The sequence below is a fragment of the Megalops cyprinoides genome, chromosome 14 (assembly GCF_013368585.1).
Source record: "Megalops cyprinoides isolate fMegCyp1 chromosome 14, fMegCyp1.pri, whole genome shotgun sequence".
NCBI lineage: Eukaryota > Metazoa > Chordata > Actinopteri > Elopiformes > Megalopidae > Megalops > Megalops cyprinoides.
In genome coordinates this window covers 9,000,715-9,020,283 of record NC_050596.1, presented here as the reverse complement: position 1 = coordinate 9,020,283, position 19,569 = coordinate 9,000,715, and the positions used below count along the sequence as shown (strand labels likewise).

Sequence of the window (19,569 nt, the reverse complement as noted above, 5' to 3'; positions counted from 1 at the left end):
CCAGTGGGGAATCGAACCTGCGACCTTTTGGTTACAAGTCCTGCTCCTTAACCACTATGCTACGTTGCTGCTGATACAGAGACCTTAACTGTATGAATAACTGCTTTTAAACTATGCCATCACCAGCAATGTAGACATACATGCTGAGTCGATATGGGCAGGTAAAGGAGACCTGCAGCCCAGGGTTTCTCTCCCAGCTACATATACTCACAGAGAAGACATTATCAGCTTGTAAGTGATAATCAGGTGAGCATGTCCTACTGCCAGAGGTGAAGAAAAACGTCCTGGAACTGTGGGCCTCTCTAAGCCCAAAGCCTATTCGAATTCTTAACTTAAAAAAACTGCTTATTTTCTGTCTGATAACTTGTCCCACTTTTTGAATCTTAGAACCAAATAGTCTGGCCAAACAATTCAGGTATAATAGTCTCATGTCTGCAGCGCTGAAGCCCTTCTCTGGACTAAAGTGGGCCACCTATATTGGCATAACGGGGGCATTCCGTGTGAAATGAGGCAGACATTTTTTCATTTCTTTCCTCTTATATATACATATACACACGCACACACACATTATACAGACATCTTTATTCAATAATACTGGATCCTTAAGAGAACTCATGTTTCACCCCTAATACACAACACATGTGCAGCTTTCCCATGTTCTCTCTGTTGTTTTTGAGGACAATAAGCCCACATTTCTATGACCTAACCAGAAACTGTAAATGTGGACACAAAAACACCTGTTTTTAAGTGGTAGTCAAGGTGCCAAGGGTGAGTCATTCTTAAAAACACTGCAGTCTCCAGGGGATTTGCCTGAGAGATAGGGCTTCTGTTTGGAAACTTCTAGGTCCTTGTACAGCATTGTAAAAAGGCTTTGAAATGCAGCTACATGCAAACATGACATCACTGTAAAAGACAGACTCCTGGGATTGATGCACAAAGACCTTCCTGTTAAGTAATGACTTCAGAGAGCCAGCGTTTGTGTGAAAATTTGTAAAACCACAATAAAAGAAAGAAAAAAAAACTCCTCTCAGCCTTTGTCCCATGTCGATTCATTTGATATCTGACAGAACTTGATATCTGCCGGGACTTCAAAGCGCATTTTCACTTGGAGTGCTGAAAACGGTAATTATGGGAAAAGGAAAAACGGCGGGTCAATAAGGAAGTTGCGTTAAGCGCAGCCGCTAGCCCCTGTAGCGCTGCCGCTAAAAGCCGACTTTGTTTAAACAGAGGAAAGTCAAACACTGAATCCAACTGCACTACGTCACGCACCCGCCTCGATATCTAGCCCTGGCCCGCGTCGCCCGAGCGAAAGCATTTCCTCTCCTCTGCCGTTCCGCGGGCTGCATTAATTGGAGAGATAATCTACTTGATCTCCACACAAAGGGCGATTCACGTTAGACTCTCATGTGCAGCTCCTGCCGCTGCCAAGAGCAGATTACGTTCAATAAAGCGGCCATGAGATAATCATCTTCCTATACGGACCCGCTGGTCAACAGAGTGATCTCAGACCGTTGTAAACCAGAATGCACCGCCGTTTCTGCAGAGTAAGGTTGGCTCGCGCGGGACGAATTCTCCCCCCTCTCTTGACTAACTGGTAGAGTCGGGGGTGAAAGAAAATTCAAATAACTAAACAAAATGAGTTGACTGAATAAAGTCATATACATGGTCTGGGGCCCTCGGTTTTTGGATTGTTCAAAACCAAATTTAGGATGTCTTGGACGTCTCCGAAATTAATTTTGCAAACATTTGCTGCAAATGTCCTTTGGTACCAGAGGTTAGCCTACCAGGACGTCAAACAGCACAAAACAATGCACTGCCAAAATGAAGGTAGGACAGCATGTTTTGGTCTGATGGTTACAGTCCAAAATGCTCCCTAAACAGTTTAAGTACTTGCTTCAATATGGTAAATTCCCAGTGAGGCTTGCAGTTCCTTTCATACCTGGAGGACTGCTACCCTGCTTTTTAGCCCAGTTAAAGTGGACAGACACAGATCTCAAACAAACTCAACTTTAACTACTACTTAAAATGTGGTTTTCAAGCCGACTTTGATGAGATGTTAAACATTTTTTGTGGTGATCACATATTTTTGTGGCTTAAAGAGAAACGCGTCTAGCTTTCAGTACTAGATGTCAAATCCACCTCTGGAATCAAGGTGGAACACCTTCCCCCACTTCTGTGAGCCAGCTGGAGCAGTCATGTAACATGCAAAGAATTCCACGGCACCGCTCAATGGTTCCAATATGGGGGACATATTTTAGACTTTAAATATTTTGAACATTACTAAGCTGCTACATTTGCAATAGATTTGTAAGAGGTATGGTACAGTGCCTAGTTTAAAAAGCAAATTGAACTCACAGCCAGACACCACAGGTACCAACTCCCTTCAATAATACTATTGAACTGAAAACATCTAGACTTGCTCACTATGTAAAGAGGGTATGCTATTTTTACTGTAATATGCAAACAGACAAAACCTGCAAAACTTTAATCGCTTAGCATAACTTTTCAGTAGCTGGCTTGGTTTAATATCCCATGTTCCAGGACACTGCTGCAAAAAGAACATCTTCTGAAAAAAACACTAGAAAAAGATTACTGTTAATCTTTAATATTCACTTAGCCTAAATCTAGAGTTCCAAAACACTGTAATCTTGCGTATCACAAATTCAGTGCTGGATGCTGTGTGAGCTTGAGTGTCACTCAATGCAAAATGAGCACTGAAACTATATCACTTTCCAAGCAATGCCATAAATGACTGCCCCCTGAGCAAAGACTCAACATCGCTCAGTATCATCTGTTTTGCCAGTCAGTGCAGTGGCATTAATGTATTGGAATTTTTTTTTTAACCTGTTGCGAGCTTCCTTTTCTGAGTCAAAAGCAATCTGAGCCGATTTCACAAAGACCTGAACCTCGTTCTGCCAAAGCCCAGGTCGCCGAGTCTGTGCCTCACCAAAACAAGCACGGGCACACCGGCAATAATGCTGCCACCCGCTTTATGTCACGAGCAGGCCCGGCTGCCAGGCAAGAACTGGGCGATCGCTCTGCGTAACTACACGCAAAACTTTCCAACTCCGTTCCTCATTCGCCAACTCAGCTGAAAATCTTTTCACTGACAAAGCCTCCCGGCTTCGTCAAGGTGTGTTGACTGAGCTCGTCTCGCCGCTCCAGAAGGTTCTGTCTGCTGGAGGCCCTTGCCGTGCAGGTCGGCTGACGCTGACGGCTTCCCTGACGCTAATTCGGAAGGACACACTTCTAATTTGTGTAAAGCCGAACACCGCCTTATCCACATCAGCTACTTAGATTACACATTCCATGTGCTAAATGCTCATGTGACCAGAGTCGCTGTCTCTTGTGATCAAGGGTTTTAAGCCATTTGTTTCATGCAATGGCTGAGGAGACATGCGCCTGGGAAATGAATGTTAGCGACAAGAAATGAAGTAGACACATTAGTCTATGGTATTAGACATTAGACTACAACCAAGTGTGCTGTCCACGGACGCAATGCTAACGATTTCAGGCGTTTTCCTAGCAATCTTCGGCGTGATGGCGCTCCCACATTTTGGAAGGGTGTACAGCACTCATACTCAGCCAATCACAGTCCTTTGGTATTTCACGTCGGAAAGAATCTGACTAATCCCGTAACTCTCATACATTTTGATGGTCGTGAGACGAATGGTGCCAGGATGGCAAGGTGGAGTCAAGATGGCACCTCAGTACTGTCCTGGAGAAAACAAGTGCCCAGTGTTTTATCTGATGCTTTTTTGTTTTTTAGCTGAAAACCTGTTCCAAGTTATCACGGGACCATAACTTTGGAAAGCTAGTATGATGCTGCGACTGGAGGACCATGATGGCAAAGCACTGCTGTTCCATTCTTTGGGGAGACCCCCGCCATGCTACTCTGGTAAAACAACAAGCAAGGCTGTCTCACAGGTAAACCTTTCTCAATAACCACCATACTGCATATTACACCTGAGGAAACATTAGAGTAAATAATTATCAGGGGACTTTATTTCCATTTTTCCTAACTTTTGCTTGATCAATCATTAGTGTACAACCACATACAACAACTCACAATTAACATATGTGCAGCCTCCCAGCCATCCTATATACTTTTGTCATTGAAAAACCCCTTCACTCTAGGGATGGATCTGAATCACATTAAGCTCCACCAGACCAAACATGCATTACTACGACCAGTAGGGATTATAGGTAGAGAACCCACTCCGGCCTTCTGCTCTCTGTTAAATGAAGGTGTGTATGGGGAGTGAGGGTGGAGGTGGGAGTGGCTACAGAGATGCCAAAGCTTGACAGAACTGACTGGAGTATGGCAGCAGTCTGAGAATGCTGGTGAGGCTGACCGCAGAATGACAGCTTCAGACCAGACGAGTCAGTGTGAACAGGAAGGCCATGCTAATGCTAACACGGACTGACAGCATGGCAATACCCTCACCAAGGAGGCCCACAGAACAGCACAAAATAAACGTAGCAGTGATGTGGCAAAACTCAGGCATAGAACAGGACTGAGGGGGAAGTATTCACATATTCTGACAAACGGCAAGCACGATTCACAGCTCTGATCCTCGACAGTCTCCGATGCTGAATGCCCAGTTACTCGGGCGACAGCGGTCCCGCAGCAGGCCCGGATTAAAGAGGAGACGCATGGCCGAGGCCCGCACCGCCATCGCAAAGGGGGGCGGGGGGGCGGCGGCCCACCGAGCCTCCGGGAGCGTTCGGCCCTCCAATGCCACGCTCTGGGCTGCCACGGCGACCGGGAGCACCCAGTCCCAAACACAACCCCTCGACAGCTGAGAGCCTAGCAACCAGCACCCCCGTCTCCCCCATCCCCCTCGCCCCCCCCCCCCCCCCACAGCCTGGCACTCTGCTCTGGCGCGTGCGTGAGCCATCCTCCGTGACATCGCAAAAAATTTACATCGCCATGGGGAGACAAAATGCAAGCTCATTCTGACCACTCGACGGTCCAGTCTGCAGTCACTGAACAAACACTCAGAAAATAAAGCCCACATAGCCTTTCAATGCTGCACCTCGAAGTCAGTTAGAAAACAGTCAGCATCATAATTTTTACTATTCGAAAGACTAATCTAACCAATTTAGTCTGTATGTGCCTATGTAATAACAGCAGAAAAAAAAATTAAATTCCAAAACCCAATTATGGCAGCTGTCTCTTGACCAGGCCTCTGTGTGACCGGTGCTGTAATTTGATATAAATATTTCCTCTAATCTTCAAAGGGACATGGCTGAGCGAGCCATTCTATATTTAGAATCTCTCCACTGGAGAGCTCGGAATCTGACTGCTTCAAACACCTGAATTCAGGGCCAAGACCAGGGGAGATCAGCTGAAACAAGCAGCTACTGAAAGAGTCCTGTCACCCGCGGGAGGGGCGAACTGAAACTTGCTCAAAGTATGACCGCCCAGTGCTTTCTTAACCTGGCTGTGCGCTGCTGAGGCTTATGTTTGAGCTGCCCAGCATGCTCCATGTGACTGGAGAAGGCGCTACCTCCTCTCAGCTGCGGGGCGGGGGAAGGACTGGGGCTCTTACCTGTCCTCCTCTCCGTCCACAGGCAGGCTCTTGAGGGGAAGCAGGCCGGCTGAGGCGGGTAAGGCAGTGGCGCCGCCGCCGTCCTCCGGCCCGATGGGGGCGGCGGCCTCCGAGGCACACTCCCCGGCCGCCAGCTTGGGCAGGGACAGCAGGGACTGGTGCTGGAAGAGCAGGCGCCGGGCGTCCTCCAGCTGCGCGGCGGACAAGGCGGGTGGGCCGGCGTAACGGGCCCCGGCGGCCGGCGCAGGCACCTGACCCGGAGCGAGGGCCACGCCGGGCGCCGGCTGGGGGGCGAGGCCGGGCTGGGGGTCAAGCGGGAGGCTGGGAGGCACCTGGGTGAGGGTGACGGCGGAGGCCAGCTGGCCCGTCGGGCACTGAGTCCTGGGCGGCAGCTGCTGGTCGGCAGGGAGCTGGGAGGGCAGCGGCTGGGTCCTGGGCAGGGGCTGGGCCAGCATCTGCGGCATGACCCCGCCCTGGGGGGCCTGGGGCATCTGGGGGCCCGGGGCCTGCTGCTGCTGCAGGTGTCCCTGAGGAAGGCTCTGAGCTGCCACTGCTGGCACGCCGCCAACCGCTGCCTGCCCGGCCGCCATCGCGTGGCTGTTGCCAGGCAACGCCGCCGCGGACACGCTGCCGGATATGTGGGGCAGAGGGTGCGCCGACCCCGGGGCCACGGCGGCCTGGACGAGCGGCTGGTGCTGCAGGAAGTCGGGCGGCTGGCCGGTCGCTTGGGCGACGGGCACGGCATGGGTGGTGGGCGCTTGCGGCTGGGCGGCGGGGTAGCCCTGAGCGTGCACGGGCTGCCCGGCCTGCTTGGGCACGACGGCGGGCACCGGGGAGGGAGCGACGGCGGCCTTCAGGAGGGGGTGTCCCAAATCCGGCTGCTGCTGCTGCTGCAGGAGGGGCTGGGTGGTCTGTGCCTGGGAGGGGCCGGCGAGGGCGGGCTGGACGCCTGGAGGGGAGGCATAGTCCTGCAGCTGAAAGGCCTGCTGGGATGCGGGGCCTCCTGGCTCGCCGCTGCCCACACCCTCGCTGTAGTGGCTCAGGGTGCTGCTGACAGAGCCGCCGCTGGCACTCTCCCGCTCGGGGCAGGCCGCGCCCTCGGCTGCCGGCTGCCGCAGGCTCTCCACCACCCTGTGGCCGGGCTGCGGGTCCGAGGCAGGTGCCGCCGAGGGGGCCTCCTTGTCGTAGTACTCTGAGCAAGTCCAGCGGCCCTTCCTGAACGGCTCCAAGTTGGAGTCCAGCTTCACCACCCTGAAGCGGGAGCTGGCGGTGGCGGCCGTGGCGGTGGTGGTGGTGGTGGCAGCGGAGGCTGGAGGCGGAGCCTGAGCCTGCTGTGCTTGGGGTTGAGGTTGGGCGTGGACGGGGGCTGCCACGGACGGCTGAGGCATCACCGCTGCCACGCCGGCCGGGCAGCCGCCCGCAGACCCCAGCACGGCGGCTGTCGTCATGGCAACGCTGGCAGGCAGCCCCATGCTCTGCTGCTGCTGCATGGGGTTCACGTTCGGGCCTCCGCCATTCGGGTTCACCGCGGTGGGAGGGAGGCTGGCGCCGCCGGCGCTAATACCTCCCAGGCCGGGCACGGCGGCCAGCCTCGGCACACTCGCATCGCCGGCGGCACTCATGGCAGTCGCGACATTCACCCCGGCGACTGCAGCCACAGACGGCGTCCCTGTCCCGACCCCTGGGGCCAAAGGCTGGGTCACGACGCCGGCTTTACTCACAGAAGAACTCCCCACAGACGACACCACACTTATCGGCAGCTTCTGAGTGACACTGGGCAAGGCCCCTGAGGCGGAGGTGACGGCGACAGGAACGGCGCCCCCTACAGGCACCCCGGACGACGACAGGGATGGCGGAGCGACCCCAGGGTGGGGGGCGTGCGCTTGTTGTTGGTGAGGCCCGGGAAGGGGGTGGTGGCCGGCGTGGGGGTGATGGTGGTGCGCGGTCCCGTTCACCATGGGGCCCTGCTGGGCTGCCTGGGGGTGGGGGTGAGGGAGCGGAGGCTGATTCGGGGACACGGCGCCCGGCGTCTCCGCCTCGTGCAAGTTGCTCAGAGTCTCTTCTGAGGAGCTCCTCTCCGGCCCCCCCATGTCGGTGGCCCGTGAGAGCGACACGTCCAGGATCTCCGACGAAGACAGGTCCTCCGTGTGCGACTCATCCAGGTCGTCATAGCTCTCCGTGTCCTCCGCGATGCTGTTGTTGGTGCTGACTGAGATCTGCGCCGGCGTGACGCTGGTGATCTGGAAGCCACTTTTCTTTTTCACCTGCCCCCCGACCTGCAGGGTCTGAGACTGCAGCTGGGACTGGAGGTTAAGGCTTTGAGGGTGATGCTGCGGCCCGGGGGACGAAGAGCCGGCCGGGGGTGGAGGCTGTATCACCAAGGGAGACTGGTAGCTATCAGTCGGAATAACATTATTGCTAACGCTCGTGTTGGCCACTGATGTCAACGCGGAGGCACTACCGCTGCCGGTGAAACTACCCCTTCTAGGAAATATTGCCGGGTGCGCCATCTTCCTAGTACTTGCCGAGTCTCCAGCAGACTCCGGGTGATACATTCTGTAAAATTCTAGGGGTATTTCCCGACAGAGTTGTAAATACAGACGGAAAGTACAGCAGTGATGATAATCCCTGGCTCGATCACAAGTTTGTCGACAAAATTAATAACAGCCCAGTAATGCAATATGACTTTAACGTTTCCCCTCCGAAATACCAAACTTATGCTAAACGTAAGCGAGGCGACAGTCAGCCCGTAATGTTAGCCAGCTAGCTAGCAAGCTATCTAGCTGTTCAGAAGCGCTCGTTTCTATGGGCAGTTACTCTTAAACGCAGTTCAGCATCGCTTTACTTGTATTATTCCTGACGTTATATATGTAAATATTTTAATATATACTTATGACAACAATACAGTGAGCTAATAAAATACATCCACCACCAGTGCGCCGAGAGACCACCTCCATCACTGCCAGGCGTTGAGTCGCATTATTTGAAAAATTGTTATCTTAATGAAATTAAACAATCCCAGGCCGATGCACAATTCCAGTTGGTAGAATATTTCCCATTAGATTAGCACTGCGGTTGATTAATCCATTTCCTCGTCACTCTTGTTTTTTTATTCCAATGTTTGCTGTATCACCCTCTTATAGGATCTTTCCACCGGCCACCTTCTTGCAATGTTGCTGGCTGGCAATTCCTTTCTAACTGAGTGACGGAGCCGAAGGGGGAGGAGAGCTCGCTAACATGGCGACAGCGCATGCTCACTGACGCCGTATAAACAGACCAGACAAAAAGCCAGTCTAGGGAGAAGCGGGGGGGAGGTAGGCGGGGTCCGAACAAAAACGAACTCTAGCAGATTCTCCGGAAAAGTCCGACAGCTACAACTGACTGCAGTCGAATAAAAACGAGTCCGTAACGAAGAATTCCGATTACCACACACGCCGGCGACGAAAATTATCGGCGTTTGTCGGCCGGCTTGTTGTTATTGTAGGACCAGTTTTACACAGTTTCCTTTTCGATTCCAAAGGATGTTGCTTTCCACCAGTATAGCTCGCAATCTGTGGGAAAGAGGGTGTGAATCGATATGATTGATTATATTAGCTGGTATACATAATCAGTAGGCTACATAGCTAAAGAGTGACGAATCGGTAATGCTAATGACATCTGGGCGATAGATAGCGAGCATAACTTTACTGGTATGGGCGTTGCCCATGGTCGCATCCACGTTGATGTTTCTATTTTTATTTTGTACTGTAACTGCGCCACTGTATCGTATCCAGCGTTCCCAATGCAATTCCCAGTGTGGCAGCGTATTAAAAAGATGTGTTACAGAATATTCTCAAAACAGATTTGTTATTGGTGGATGGTGGTAATTTGTGTACGCAAGACAGCAAGCTAGCTTGTTTTGCTGCAACACAGTGTATGTTAATACAAGGAACACAGTCTCCCACAAAACTTGGATATTGACTGTTGTGTCAACATTTTAGAATGTTTTCAGTGTTATCCCATCACCGCTTAAATGTTCATAGGTTGCAAATGCACCAAACTGTATAAAGATGTATTAGTGATTAAACAAGCAAACTATAAACTGATTATTACATTTACAATACAAATGCAATCAAAGAGGTGACATTTTTGTCTCCATACAACTTAATTGCATACTGCAGTATATGCCAGAAATAACCTTTTTTGACATGATTACTACAATTTCAGGAACAACAGAAATATCAGTCTATGAGGTGTTATGAGTCCTTATGTTATCAATAACACATGTGCATGCAAATTCCAGATGTTAAATTGCTTCTTTTGGCTCTGGGACTTAAAACCCAAGATGCTTTTAACTAGAGATAGATGTTCATCAATTTAGAAGGGCAAATACTACTCTGTTGTACAACAACAAAAGTTGGCAATGCTACAGGATGTATTGAGTGAAGGGTAATGAGTGTATGAGCACTAATCTGTACGGCAAAATGATGTATTTTACAGCTGGAATTAATGTGCCTTTTATCTTATTGACAAAAACATAATGGAAAGTGCCTCTGATAGTAGTAAAGTTCTAGGAGTTTGCTTTCAGCTTAGAGTGAGTACAGCAGGCAGACACCATCATAGCTCTGGTTGGAACACTTGCAGGGAAGCTCTTGTTTCCAATGCATGTAGACCAGTGCTGTGCACTTCAACCAATTCACTTTCCAGGGCTTTCCGTTTTATCTACGACACTGTGGGCTGCCATGGAGGCAGGCTCATATTATGATCATGCTGTCAAAACAGGAAAACAAGTCACTGAACAGCAATAGCGATAGCAGCCACCAGAATCATTATAATAACAAAGATAGCAGCAAACAGCGACCAAGGGTGTTAAGCCCAGAGAGTAGGGCCACGGCAGGAATGAGGCAGGGATGCCCCAGGCCAGCACTTGAACCAGAAAACCAGAATCTGTGAAACATGCAGATAACTCACATGGATTACCACAAAGCTAGGTGCTTTAAATAGTAAAAAAGCACTGACTGGTTGCATAGCCTGACGAATGCAAACATGAAAGAACATACAGAAAAAAAGAAAGAGACCTGGATTAAAACCCATGATCCCGGGATGGCAAAGCAAATTTCTTGCATATTCTTGTTACCCCTCTAGAACATATTTGAGGTTTATATTTATACTTCAGCTCTGAAATGTTTGAAACATCTGAATATTGTCTCCTTGATCTTAAAAATAATTCTAAAAATCAGGAATGAAATATGAAAGCATTGGCCAGAGGGCAATCCATGAAAATAAGCAATAAAACAGGCTCAATTAGTAAAACAGAATCAAAGATTCCTCCAATTTCTTATGCTCTTGACAGAAATCTGAATACCCTTCAGATCCTACAGATCATTCACTGAGTTATATATTTTAGCATACTGTAGAAGGTGTACTTATTTGCAAACACAAGGATGAACAGTTTATAGTTTAAAGTACAATCTAATATTTATCATTTAAACTCAGATGAAAAGCTGTTATTTCCCCATAAATGAAAGAGAGGCTTGGATTCAGACTGAAGATGACTGAATAGAAGTGACCACCCTTGGTGAAATTTTGTCTATTATGTCACACAGAGAAAAATGAAGTCAATTAAGGTGTATGGTGAATTTGCACCAATTAAGGTTTATACGCACAGTCACCAATGCGTTAAATAAAAGAACATGGTGATTTGTGAAAGACGATATGTACAAAATTTGTTTTACTTCACTTTCACTTTCATCACTATTTTTTTCTGTCATGCGCCTGCAATAGATTTTTTCAGGTGTGCAATTGTTTTAGCTTTAGCTGAGTTATAATTTTATAATAGGTCAGTTGGAATATGTTTTGGTAACAGTTCCATTATTATTACAGAGGTAGCTTGGTCTTTTTTAAGATCCCATATAGTTATATAAGAGAGAGGATATTTCCCTGTGTTTGAAACAGGCTAGCCCAGCTATACAGGTGGTCTAGGGAGGCAGCACATTATTGCAACAAAAGCTGCCTGTATATCTTAGCTTTCATGTTATAAACACAGCAAACAGTCAGTCCCCCTGGCCTGTGCAAAGCACGTTGGGGGAGTAATCCTCTCATTAACATTTTATGAAAGTGGCTGAACAGTGTTGGTGTGTTTTATAACTGAACACAGCAAAGCCCTTTTGTGCCTTTATGTCTGTCAGTAGTGCTTAACCCTCCATATTATTTTCAGGTCACATTGGCCCCTGAAATATAAATCTCACACATTTCTCATCCTGATTTCCTAGTCTAATGTCTTCTGTCCATGGCAGTACCACTGTACCACTGGCCTTTGCAGAACTCCTGTCTTGTTTGAATAACTGGTAACGCAGGACTGACACAATCAGCACAGAAAACCAAAGGTACATCAGGACAAGCTACATCAGGAATGTAGGTTTCTTTTGTTATTGATTGAATAGTTTTGCCAGGAGTATGCAAATGTCCCCTTTTTAAAACAATACAAATTTGCTCAGCCAAAAAATATTTTGAGAGGATATGTATTTAACTCAATCAATGTATTTTGAAAATTTCAAGTACTGCCATTTTGGTATGTTTTGCCATACATCACAGTTATTTTGATGTAGCGTCAATGTGGTAAAATTGCATATTTCATCTTTCATCTTTCAGCTTAAAATAGGAGCAAAGTATTAACTTTAATAATGTGCTCACTATTACAGCAAGACACAGAAGACAAAACAGGTTCTGTTGCTTGCTTTCAGATGCTATTGAGCTTTACTTCCAGGAGGCTGGTTGCTAAAAGTCCCCAAAACACTGTATCCTCAGCATAAGGAGACTGTCAATCTTCACCAAAAAGCAGCAACTGTCACAGCATAACTTTGGTGACATGACTTGTTTGTTAATTTGCTCAGCAATGTGTGTTTTGTCTATGTGCCCAACCCACTCTACAGATAAAAACCTGCTTGTTAACTGAAAACCTAGAGGCTCTGAAATCTTTACATTACATTTGCCTAAGAGATGCTCACACCCACAGCAGCTCACTGAGCTTACATTTTCACATGTTATCCATTTATACAGCTCGGTGTGTTCCAAGGCAAGACTCTCAGCCCTGCTCTTTCCCACTGCGCCACATTGCCTCCTCATACTCTAGAGTCTTGCATGAGCAGGTGCAGCATTGCATGAGTAAGGATGTGACAAGATCCCACTGCTGCCTCCAAGACCAGCGTGTGCCCTTTGTGACTGGCAGGCTGTGTCCAGACCGGGCAGGCAGACAGGCATGGTGCCCAGCCATGCAAATGACGGAGAGGGAGAGAGCCAGCGAGAGCCGATTGCAATGTAAGCGTCTGGTGCTGTCAGCAGCTTTAAATCACACTGGCACTCTGCAAAAAAAAAAAACACAGAGCACTATTGTGCTGTCCGAACAATAATACTCAATTTATACACTGGACTGTGCTTTCATTTTGTAGACGCTCATAAACACCCATTCAATGGTGCATGAAAAGGCAAATATGATGCGTGCACATGCATCTCTATTAAGCGTAATTTAAAGCATGAAAATGTCAACGCTTCTGGAGGAATGAGGAACAAACCAGCTGGCATCTTGACCCTATTGTACATGTGTTTTGAGCAGCAGCTAGGATACAGCTATTTATCTGGATAAGAAAAGGCCAATTGAGTTTATTTACAGGCACACTGTGAGAGCTACAACTGAGACCATGGTTTCTGCAGTGTCTCCTGGACTGAGGCGAAATTCCTGAAACAACAAAGGCTTATGAGTGTTAGAGGGGCAGCCCAATCCCCCAGCCAGCCAGGCGAATGTATCTCTGCTGGGTCCCGGGTACTGCGGTGTGGGGCTTGTGCCGGCTTTGCCCCAGTTGTTCTGAACAGGAGCCAATGGGAAGACCCGCCGCTCTGCCGGAATGCCTTATTTATTTTTGTTGGACAACCCGCCTAGCAGAAAATGGTGCTCTGTTGTACTTGTAGTACTTTAAACACCATGTGTCCCGACCACACTCATTCATGAGGTTTCCTTCCCACACTGACTCACCCACTGCACCACAGTGACAGCTTTGTCATTTGAATCTCTCCCAAGTTTTTAATCAGACCCAAAATAAAATCCTCCTTACCATGACACCAGGGAACACAAAACCCATCTATTTGTGTGTGCAAAGGAATGCAGACTTTGCCCCGAGATTAAGGTGATTATGATATCACATGACAGTGACAACGCTTTGTAAAAATAGATTTCGTTCATTTGAAAACATTTTCCGCTTCCTGACAGATGTTTTTGCTCAGGTTTTTCTTTTTTCTGGCGCACAGAATCATCTCAGTACTATACACTGTCTCCATAACATGAGAGGGCTTCTAACATCAAACCTGTTGCGATCACAAAAAGCTTGTGATTCGAAGCACAATTGAAAATGATTTCATGGGGAAACCCACAAATAATCATATGGACCTTCCCAGCTGCATCTGTGCTGTACAGAGAGCCATGGAGAAGTTGGAGGGAAATCTAAAAAGTCTATATATTTGTGTCCTGTCTCTTCCTGCTGATAACCCATTTCACAGACACCAACCCAACTGTCACATGTAAAGACCAAGTTTGTACTTTCACCAGAGGATCAGTCAATACTATTCAAGCTAGTAGCTGGAAAGTGTAATATACTCATAAATATATTCTCTAGGCCCGATGCACAATATCAGTGATTCTAAGGAGCCCCAGTTTATTTGAGGTTGTTTGCGCTCTCGGTGGAAGTTGTAATGCTGCCTGACTGTCACTTTCTCAGCAGATTCTGCAACGCAGTTTGTGCTTCCTCGGGCTCCCTCGCCGGCTCTGACTGGAACCCTCTTCCCTCATGGAATAACTTTCCCTCGTGTCAGCCTCATCCAAACAAACCCAAGCAGGTGAGATCACTTAGAACTAATTAAAGAGGACAAGGTGTACCTGGCCAGGAGCACAGGGGAGAGGCACACCATGCAATATGCTGATGAATCTTCAAGCTGCTTGCTGTCTTATCACATCACAATCAGTTTATCCGTCAGTAACTTATCGGGGCCCTTGAGTTTGACTTTTTTATTTGGGGAACTACAGCATATCTAGAACTAATACTAGTGTATTTAGGACAGTGAAGAAATGTTTCTGCACTGCAATAAATCAGGCAATAATTTGGGACCAATTACTGGCTGAGCGAAGACTGAAGAGTAACATGACAGCACCTATCAACAACAGTGGGTGTAACAAGAGAAGCACAAAAAAGAGAGAAGCTGGAAGTGCCTTAGTAATGTCTTTCTTCTTGTCGGTGTACAAAACCAGCTACAGTCACCTGCTCAGGACAAAAGGAAGGTTTTAGCACGGGGAAAAACACAACTTAAACACTGGAATTTGCCTCTCCACCCATGAGACGTGGCCTGAAACGGACGAGAATCAAATGATCACTGGATCGTATGCCTGTTCCCTCCTCAGCCTGAGGTGACAAGCAGTCCTGGATGTTGTAAGCATGGGACAGAGTAAAGTGTTTGTCAAATGAAGCTTGAAGAGATGCGTGCCTGCAAAGAACATCAGTTAAAGGTCCTCCAAGGTGTTGCCTCAGCACACATCATAAACACGACTTTCACAGTTGATGGAGAAAAGTCTGGTGCTGGAAAAATTCCACCGTTAGCAGAATTCTCATTTGCAATGATTCAAAAGTGACAAGTGAAGCGCTTCACATATTGTTGTTATGCATTCCACAACTAAAATTTCCTACAGCTACTGGACAATAGTTCTTTCAGCAGGTTTTGTAATCCTGCTCCTCAAGAATTCAATGCACTAGAAGCTTGGTGTAAACTCCATTAAATTATTAAATAGAGACAGTCGTATATTGCTGGAAGGAACCTGTACAAGGATGTACAAGGATTCAAAACCTGTACAAGGATCCAAAAGTGACTGAAAGCTGTAGCTTAAATGTGTGACCGAAATGAAGTCAACATCAGATTTTGAAAATATCTATCTACCACCTTCTCTTCTTGCATAAATCACATCTCCACATCTCCTTTATATAGGAATAAGGCAGTTGACCAATGGTAAAGTCAATGAGCAACACACGCCAACACACACAATTAAAGATCCAGATGAAAAGCAACTTCAAAATAAAAGCAAAAACAAAGACATACATTCACGAAAAATTTACCCACAGAGGTGCATTGATAGTCATGAATGCTACAGCAGAGGTTGGCGTCTGTGTCAAACGCTACACACCACTGGGATGTGTGTGAGGCATACACTGGCTGCATGCACAGTGCATTAAGAATGTTATAAATGCTAAATGCCAATAATAAATGTAATAATTTTACACCGTCCTTTTCTGAAACTGTTCAATCCCCCCAGATTTCATGGTAAATAGCATTTTTGTCTCTGCTGGGTGTCCAATGGTTAAGACAATATTCCATGATTAGTGACTAGAGCAGATTACTGTTTGAGTGTTTTGACAAACTCAGCTAAAAGCCTTGCTGCAGTATGCTGAAGTCCCAGCACAGATATTCAGTGAGCAAACACATTCATCTACCACATTAACCTCTTGAGTGCCCTGTGCATTTAGTCATTACATTACATTACATTATTGTCATTTAGCAGATGCTCTTATCTAGAGCAACTTACATAGGTTACAATTTATACTTGTTATCCATGTATACAGTTGGATATTGACTGAGGCAATTCTGGGTTAAGTACCTTGCCCAAGGGTGCAGCAGCAGTGGCCCAGCAAGTCAAAATCAGTCTGAAATCATTTGCATCTTAGAAGGGTTCACAAGTGGTATTGATATGAAGATGAATATTGAGTGAAGTGCAAAAAAGACAAGAAAAGAAAGTAATATGAAATAATGCAAATATGAAGAAAGCACAGCTTTTCAGCCATCTTTAGAATGCCAATCCTGGCAGAATAACCTAGTCAAAAAATGAATAAAATAAAAAAAAAACACACTTATGCCTTATTTCTAAGAGGCTATACTGTTTCTCGTTGCTTACTGTTTCTCGTTGGCAAAGAAATCATATGTGTGTAACAGAACCTGCTGTTGGGGGCAGTCATAGGCCTTCTAAACCTGCATGGCTCCAGTTCAAAGATCCAGACAGTTACAGGTACAAACATCAATTTTAGAGGTCATCAACATTAGGAAAAACTTGCAGAGGCCACAACGACAAAATGGCACCTCTGACGTATCATAGCCTTTTCTCTTTGAAAACTGTAACTGGTGCTTATCAAATTTTGAACCTTTACTGACATCAGTGGCAGTTGGTTAGCGACATATTGGGGCAGGCAGAGAACTTCCCTTTAATCTAATACTGGTTTTTAACCTGTTTTTCGTGATAAGCTAACCACACCTACCAGCAGCTGATTCCTTTTTACTAAATTGAGTCCAATGTAGCAGCACTGCCCTTAAGCATGGCATATTCAATTATGTTACACATAATACAGGTTACATAGATTCATTTTAGAATGATTTTCATTGCAGTTAAAATTGATTTCATGGTAAGAACACAGAAGCAGGTCTGTGACATTTCATGCAACCAAGTGAAAAGGAATCAGCCACTGACAGGTGATTCTTATTTTTATTTGTATGCTTGTGAATCATAAAAACAGGTCCAGGAGACATTTTAAATGAATGCAGACTCATTTGCCTCATCTATGTGTAGGTCACTAGCCACAACTGATATTATGCAGAGGTTTATTCAGTAAATGAATGAATGATGAACCTGACCATATAAAGAAGACACGATGTCAAGGTTTTCTTCTGCCAAATTGCTCATAGCAACATATTATAGTAAATTCTGATGTGCAGCTGCAAGGGTTTTCCTGAGGCTTTCTAACATGAAACCTATGGTTTTTCATTCTGTTTTCCAGTTTCTGCAGCGTTTTGCTAAGTCTCAGGCAGTCAGACACTCTGCTTGCCTGCCCAGGCCTGTGTTCTCAAACTGGTGTATTTCCATTGATGAACTCTGCTGCTATGTCCTGGAAATATTTCATTCAGAGGTTGTTTTTTCCCCTTATCCACTCTCCTGGTGCTGCCAGTTGTTATTGTAGGCCTCAGAGAGACGCTGATGCACACAAACCACAACGTCTCACGAGGGAACTATATACATGCTCTTATCGCTGAGTAATCAGCTTGAATGCTTCTGCACGTTGTCAGGACTCTTCCAATAGTCTTATGCAAGCCCTTTTCATTTTATTGTGCAAAATAAAATGTCAGAGAGCAGGTCTGATACAGTTCACCTCCACATCCATTCTATGTTTAGCCAAGTGGTATTAGAATGGCTGGAAATAATGACAGCATTTTCAGATGGTCACTGGTCGTGGTTTTTGAAGTTGTTGTCATGAAGTGTTTCGTGTGTTTCCATTACTGTTATGTGCGTATCAAACTGCACTGCTGCCGCCATTCACTCCTCTCTGAACATTGCGATCACTCTGCGGTGGGAAACCTAAAGCATATCTTCAGCTAAATATGACAAACGGATCCATTATTCATTTTTTGTGACACTTATATGGAAAAGCGCATACTTGTCCGGGGTGCAGGTGCACTACTTTGCTGGAGGGGTATAGCAACAGTGTCCTCATCTGAAACATGACTCACATCTTGAGCCTGCAAGCACACAATTCCAACTGCTCTACAAGAGCAGAGCACCTTACAATTGGATAGGATCATTAACCTCGACTGGCTTGTGAATGGAGCATTTTCTGACTGGTGTGCTGTGCATTGATTGCACAGAGTTTATTAAGTGCAGCAACAAGTGTGTAATGAATGGTTGTAAATCACATACACCCCCCCCCCCTTTTTTTTATTCACAAATCTTCTGTGTGAATACAAATTCCTTTCCTCAGCCGGGGTGAGCTCATTGGATAAAAGGTGCTGGAATTACCCAGAGGGGTTTGTAGCCTGGCAACCGGTTTAAGTCCCAGCACAGGGCTCCTCAGCATCTTCTCTGTGCTACTGAATGACTGGAGCCACTCCAGGTGCAGAATGTCATTCACAGCCCCCCTCCGGCAGATTTCAGCAGGACTGCCCTGACAGTGAGGTCACCAGCACGGCCTAATGGACAATGCTTACTTCTCAGATAACACTGTCTGCCTTCTTCTTAATTATGGTTAGCCTCTGTATGTCTGTCTTAAAAAAACACTCCAACAGAAACCTCTTCAGAGAAAGGAAACCAAATAACTGACAAATGACTCAGATTGAAGTTTCAGCTCCTGAAAATAGACATAGTGAAACTATGTGAACTATAGTGAACTTCCTCGTTGTGCTCAAGACAGATGCAGATTTCTGTGGTTCTCCCACGCAGGGGCTCATTGCAGTCTGATGGGCTAAAGGCCTGAGGGCTTCACTTTTTTTACCTCCAGGGTTGGGGTGTAAAACTGGAGGGATGCACAAACCTGTAGAGGGCAGCACTAGGCAGAGGTGCATAGTATGTCAGAGTGCTCTTCAGGGTGTCCCTTGCGATCAGAAAACAGGGTCTGCTGCTTCTGAATGTACTGCTCTGGGAAAACACAACCACTATCCTCAGCATGACGTGGTTTACCTTTTTTCTAGAAGTGCATTAGTCTACAGGACAGCAAGATCTAAAAAACATGCAGAATCCCTGAGTATAAGTTAATTTTTATTTGTCTGCAATTCAATTCCTTCTGGCCTTGACTATCAGACTCATTGTCAAACATACACTATATGGACAAAAGTATTTGGCCACACCTGTTTTTCAGGGTTTGGGCTAGGCCCCTTATCTCCAGTGAAGGGCAATCTTAATGCTTCAGCATACCAAGACATTTTGGACAATGCTATGCTTCCAACTTTGTGGCAACAGTTTGGGGAAGGCCCTTTTCTATTCCAACATGACTGTGACTGTGATGAGTTCGGTGTGGAAGAACTTCACTGGCCCACACAGAGCCCTGACCTCAACCCCATCGAGCACCTTTGGGATGAACTGGAACGGAGATTGTGAGCCAGGCCTTCTCGTCCAACATCAGTGCCTGACCTCATAAATGCTCTTGGCACAAATTCCCACAGAAACACTCCAAAATCTTGTGGAAAG

General features: G+C 46.7%; 1 protein-coding gene across 1 annotated transcript in view; it reads right to left on the bottom strand.

Annotated features, from left to right (window-relative positions):
• The window catches only part of LOC118788917 (TSC22 domain family protein 1-like), a 42,208-nt gene extending 33,900 nt beyond the window's left edge, over window positions 1-8,308 (bottom strand). The window contains exon 1 of the mRNA XM_036545121.1: window positions 5,556-8,308. Within this exon, the coding sequence (XP_036401014.1) occupies window positions 5,556-8,110 (2,555 nt within the window). The 5' untranslated portion in view covers window positions 8,111-8,308. The remainder of the gene's footprint in view (window positions 1-5,555) is intronic.
• Window positions 8,309-19,569: the final 11,261 nt, after the last annotated feature.